Here is a 6364-nt window from a genome sequence, read left to right as displayed (position 1 = left end):
GTGTGCAAGGTGAGGCCCAAGGCAGAAAGAACATCAGCAGAATACTGTTATCACTGACAGGTGGTGAAACGTCATTTCCACCACCAGAAATACGCTTCCCAATCCTCTTCGACATCGTAAAATCGACACTCCGACTGGAAAGTGACCACCACCTGTATCGGGTGGGTACCCTGTATCTGCATTTGATCTTTCAGAAGCTGGCCTTCTGGATGGAGCTATTCATTTTGCTGCTGATGTTGCTGTTATTGAAACTACTGTTGCAAATTGCTGCTGCAGTAGCACTACTGGTATTCCAAGACTTTCACAAGCTTTGCTTCTATGGTACTCTGCAAACCTTTTACCTCGTCTCCAATTATTGTGACCGAGATTCGACTGATAGTTCAGAATGTCTCAAACCGAATGAAGATTGACCTACTGGCCTTGCGCTGTAAACAGTGGAATGCCGAGTTTTGTTTTAAATGCAGGATTCCATGATGATGATAAATTGCTTTTTAAATTTTGTTGCACATTCCTTTCAACTTGGCACCACCACCCTGACCTGCTCTCAGAATTTAGTAGCCGAGTGTGGTGAACAGTGTACCTACTGGGGTTGGGGTTTAGTGGGGCTGGGCGTGCTGAGTTCCAAATATTTCCATTTTTGGGAAGTTTAATAAGCAGGTTATTTTGCTTGGTCCTCCATACACTACTTGTTGGTTACTGTGTTTCTCAATGACAGCAAGGGAGGTGCCCAGTCTCCCAAGTTGTGCCTGGTGCAGATAACTTATGAAGGCTATGATGTTTAAGGAGAGTGCCGAGCTAGCACGCTGGCAGAGGAAGGCATCCGACTATACCGTGACCCCACCTCACTTGGAATCAGTCAAGGTGAGTGTCGCCACTGCCAGCATTCAGTGTATGATAGGGGAACTAGTTTCATTAGTGTCATTTTTGAAACTGCTGACTCATCACATTCGCAAATCAGTAGAATCAGGGCTCCTGTGATGCATTATGCTAACAGCGTTTGGGATTTGCGTAGCATCAGCACGGTGAATGCACAGTGTAAACAATTACAGGCGCTAGTTGACGAGTTTGTTTCAGGAATGCAGGTGACAAGCAATCGTACCGGTGACCCTGGGGAGGAGGGGTTCTTTAGGCATCGAACTGCTGTCTAGTGAGCGAACTAGATAAGAATTCCAGAATGAGATTTTCACTCTGCAGCGGAGTGTGCGCTGATATGAAACTTCCTGGCAGATTAAAACTGTGTGCCCGACCGAGACTCGAACTCGGGACCTTTGCCTTTCGCGGGCAAGTGCTCTACCATCTTTTTTTTTCTGGTCTTTTCTTAAATAATAGTTTATTAGTGGAAATATTACAAACATGAAAGCTAAGCTTTTTATCTTGTTTCGCATTTACAAGCAAGAAAAATATTATCTTTCACAATACTGTTCCATTATTGACAGTAATTGCCGCCTGGAAAAATTAAATGTGGCTGAAGCTTTTCACAAAATTATTTCATTTCTTGCATAAGTACTTTTTAATGTAATAAATAGACTGGAAACTTATGATGCATCTTTACAACAGTAAAGAAAAGTACGTCCATCTTACAGAATTAAATTTCATTTCTTTTTTAAAGCATCCACTCTCGCATCTAAGTTACCTAGATTCTTCTTGATAGATTCCAAATTCTGGCTAAAGGTCTGCTGAACTTGCTTTATTAGGTCTTCATTATTTTGCAGTGTTGTTGTTATCTGCTGCTGTATTAGTTCTAACTGACCTAATGACTTGCTGAAATCAACAGCTTGATGATGAAGCGTTTCCAGAGCTAACATGCGGTCAACAATTTGTGGTAGCATTTGAGACATGTCACCACTTTTCTTAACCAAATCATACAATTCCATAATCTTAGCATCCCTGTCAGCAGACTGAGTTGCAGTCTGCCCCTTTTCAGCTAGTGCATCCATTTTGGCAGAGAGAGCTGCAAGCCGGGATTCAGCCAGATCAAGACGAGAATTATCCAGAAGTGCAACACGAGCACTCAGCTGCTGAGTTATTTCCAACAGACCATTAGGAGCATCTCTGTGCCCACCGATGTCTTGTGTTGTAAGACCCACCGCTTTTACTGGTTCTGGGCCAAGTACTGTTTCCAAACGATGCAACCGCTGATCCAGATCAGCAATACGAGAAGTGTGGGCTAGGCGGGCCTGCTCAGGCTGATAGGTAAGTTGATACAACAATCCATTGCTGTCGTTTTCAGAAATACTTTGATCTTCCTTGTTTGTTTTAACTTTTGTGGCATCTGCATTTGTCTGACACAAGCCTTCTAGTTTTGCAAGCAGCTTTTTATGTTGCATATTATGTGGGTCAGAAAGATTTGATACAAGCTGAGATCCAAGAGCCTCCTCCAAATGAACTTCAGCCATTTGAGAGCAGACATGCTCCATACGACCTGCTAACTGGGAATATGGCTGCTGCTGCTCTGGGGCATCCTTCAGTGATTCCTGAATTTGTGATATTTCTTCCAGCAGTTCTTTCATTTCATACTGAAGACGTTCATATTTTTGGAATGGAGTTTCCTTCTCACCCATGCCAGCTAGCTCCAACTCATTCAATCTTGAATTATATCCAGTTCTCAAAGTTTTCCGTACTGTATCTGAGAAATCAACATTATTGGTATCCAACACGCTCCTATTAAATTTCGTGAAAGCTTCATTCGCACTGATGTGGAGGCGTTCGATTGAATCACTCTCTTCCTCGTAATACGCAGCATTCTGATCAGATTCTGGTAGATCGCTTGTTTCGTAAACGTCCGGCTGATCATATGCAATGCCGGGCAAGTCAGCATACTTTGGATCTGCCATTTTTGTCCATCTGAGCTACCGAAGCATGACTCACGTCCGGTCCTCACAGCTTTACTTCTGCCAGTATCTCGTCTCCTACCTTCCAAACTTTACAGAAGCTCTCCTGCGAACCTTGCAGAACTAGCACTCCTGAAAGAAAGGATACTGTGGAGACATGGCTTAGCCACAGCCTGGGGGATGTTTCCAGAATGAGATTTTCACTCTGCAGCGGAGTGTGCGCTGATATGAAACTCTTTACAGCTTTACTGCAAAGTTTCGAAGGTAGGAGACGAGATACTGGCAGAAATAAAGCTGTGAGGACCGGGCCTGAGCCGTGCTTCGGTAGCTCAGATGGTAGAGCACTTGCCCGCGAAAGGCGAAGGTCCCGAGTTCGAGTCTCGGTCGGGCACACAGTTTTAATCTGCCAGGTAGATAAGAATTGTTTGAACGTTTTCTGGGCTTTTTACTGAATTGCTTAACCCTTATGCTATCCCCTTTCTTGTTTATTTAATTTCGTGTTTTATTCTGTGTATAAATGATCTACGAATTCTGTTGGAAATGTCAAAATATTTAGCATCACGTAACGATATACTGCACAACAGTGCGCAACCAGAGGTAACATCAAACGATATGGCAAGACCAACATTGCACTCTGTGGAAAAATGGAGAAGACTTATTCTTTGTAATTCGTTCATACTCACAGGGAGAAAAAGGTAATGAATTGGAACTAATACGGTCACGTATGTTGTGAAGATACTGAAAGAAATTGCCAGAATATATTATTGTGAGTATACATCTTGATAAATTTGTAATTGACAGAATTACATCTGACTGGACGAGTTTTGAACTGTGATTGTGACTAATAAATGTTAGGTATTAGTACGACTGATTTTAATAATATATGGTATTAAGTTTCAGGAACATGTCCATCGTTTTAGTTGCAATTGTCGTAGGCTCAGTTTTCATGTTTAAAGATTTATTTCTACGCAGACTGTGGGGATGTGTGAAGAATTATAAGTTAAATAGAGCCTGCAGCACGGTCGTTGACTTTTTAGCAATTCATTTGATTACGTAATTTCACTTCATAAGTACAACTAATTAATAACTCGTTCGTTGTCCACGCAGAGAGATGAAATGGCAAAAATGTGGACGCCCTGCTTCTTATAATCACGATTCAGAACTAAAGAATGAGTACTTTCGTTAATTAGAAAAAATCTACGTCAGATTATATAAATAACTATTGTAGAAATAGGATACCCTTTAGAGGAACTGCTGAAGGAAGGGGGAGTACTGTCATTGGTGTGCAGTGAGGAAGTCAACAAGTCACTTATGTTGCTCTTCAATTTGCAGCATTGTAATAAAATGATTTGTTTGAGTGACGATCAGTTTTACCAAATTTTATGCCCGATGGTCATGGGACATGTGAAACAATCTTTGAACGAGGTGATGCAGAATAATTTGTCCTTTCCGGAATTCCAGCAGTCACTATGTAGGAACAATTTCTCTTTATGAGCGCCCCATAAGTGGATAGAAAAGAGAATTACTTCCGTGTGCAATGCCATCATGAGTTAGTGGGAAAGTACATAAAGACCGCGAAGGAAAATGTTAGAAGTATGTATTTACATTTTCGGGAACTTGCAATTATTTACTTTGGAGGTAATTTGTGCCAATGACTGGTCTATAGCGGCTTTTACTAAGCATACGAGGGGCTTCCAACACCATAATGACGGCACTCGTGTATGCAGTGGGATGAGGAGTCGGTAGCCACACGAGAACCGGATGTCAGTTAATCAGTTAATACACTGGTGTCCAAAATTAAAGCAACAAACGGAAATTTTGCAAGGTTGCGTTTGTTTTGCCACAAAACAGTATACACAGCTGAGAGTGAAGTAGAAACAATGTGAATACAGAACGGAAACAACTGCAACATACATAATGGTAGACAAAAATGTTATTCGTTTTTTTGCATCTTAACGTATTTGGCCACACATTCCGATAACTGGTTGATGTGCTCAGTATGGAGAGTGACCATCTCTGGCAGCAGTACAGCCCTGACAACGCCGTGGCATACTATGAATAATGTCACCAATCTCATGTTGGAGCAATAATGCCCATTCCTCCTGTAGATCTGCTCGCAAAGTACATCTATTTAAATAAGCTGATAAAAATGCTCTTAACGCCTTTTTAAGAGACAGTCTCCACTCCTTTTGATCTGATCACGCAAGTGCAGAAAATATGTGAAATGATTTCAAAGAGATAGTATCGACGGCAGTTGAGAGGTATACCACATAAATTAACAAGTGATGGTAAATAAATGTCGTGTGATTAGGGCCTCCCGTCGGGTAGACCGTTCGCCGGGTGCAAGTCTTTCGATTTGACGCCACTTCGGCGACTTGCGCGTCTACAGGGATGAAATGGTGATGATTAGGACAACACAACACCCAGTCCCTGAGCGGTACGGGAATCGAACCCGGGCCCTTAGGATTGACATTCTGTCGCGCTGACCACTCAGTTACAGGGGACGGACAGTGATGGTACTGATCCCTCACGGTACTCAAAACGGGTCAGATCGCTGTTGCAGAAGCAAGGGAAAAAAAAGAAAGAAAACCACGCCAAATTTAAAAGAACGCAAAATCCCCAATATTGGCAAAGTTTTGCAGAAATTCAAAATATAGCATTTGCTTGAATGCGGGATGCTTTTCATGATTTCCACAACTAAACTCTGTCTCGGAATCTGGTAGAAAACCGAAAAATATTCTGGTCATACATAAACCACACCAGTGTCAAAACGCAATCAATACCTTCACTGCGTGATAACGACGGTGAAGTGCCGGCAGAAGTGGCCGCGCGGTTCTAGGCGCTACAGTCTGGAACCGCGAGACCCCTACGGTCGCAGGTTCGAATCCTGTCTCGGGCATGGATGTGTGTGATGTCCTTAGTTTAGTTCGGTTTAAGTGGTTCTAAGTTCTAGGGCACTCATGATCTCAGAAGTTAAATCCCATAGTGCTCATAGCCATTTGAACCATCTGATGTAATCAGTCCCGTAGAACTTAGAACTACTTAAACCTAACTAACATAAGGACATCACACACATCTATGCCCGAGGCAGGATTCGGACCTGCGACCGTAGCAGTCACGCGGTTGGTGACTGAAGCGCCTAGAACAGCTCGGCCACAGCAGCCTGCATAATAACTGGTTTTAAGGAGTTTGATGAAGTGGCTATGTGAAGTAATTGATAACTGCTATGCTTAAGGTTCCTATAAATGCCTGGCACATTAAGTTTTTATAACGTTCTCTTAAGCGACTTTTTATTTGAGTACGGAGCACGTTGGGTTTCTAACTGTATTTGCAAAGCCTCATCTATTGGCTCTGATGGCATTGGCACTAAAGCAGAGTTATTAAACACGGTTTTCCGAAACTCCTTCATCAAAGAAGACGAAATAAATATTCCTGAATTCCAATCACTAACAACTGCCAAAATGGGAAACATAGAAGTAGATGGTTCAAATGGATTTGAGCACTATGTGACTTAACTTCTGAGGTCATCAGTC

The 6364-nt window shown here is 42.3% G+C and overlaps 1 protein-coding gene across 1 annotated transcript; it reads right to left on the bottom strand.

The window, feature by feature from the left end:
- Positions 1–1592: 1592 nt before the first annotated feature.
- Positions 1593–2834, bottom strand: LOC124803365 (dynactin subunit 2-like). The gene has a single exon (XM_047264551.1). It carries the CDS (start codon positions 2832–2834, stop codon positions 1593–1595), a length of 1242 nt encoding a protein of 413 aa, XP_047120507.1.
- Positions 2835–6364: the final 3530 nt, after the last annotated feature.

The sequence above is a fragment of the Schistocerca piceifrons genome, chromosome 6 (genome assembly GCF_021461385.2).
Source record: "Schistocerca piceifrons isolate TAMUIC-IGC-003096 chromosome 6, iqSchPice1.1, whole genome shotgun sequence".
Classification (NCBI taxonomy): domain Eukaryota; kingdom Metazoa; phylum Arthropoda; class Insecta; order Orthoptera; family Acrididae; genus Schistocerca; species Schistocerca piceifrons.
Note: the sequence above shows the minus strand (reverse complement) of the source record. Positions and strands in the feature narration are given on the sequence as shown.

Coding starts and splice junctions, on each gene's coding strand:
- LOC124803365 (XM_047264551.1), bottom strand. CDS start 2,834: ATGGCAGATCCAAAGTATGCTGACTTGCCCGGCATTGCATATGATCAG.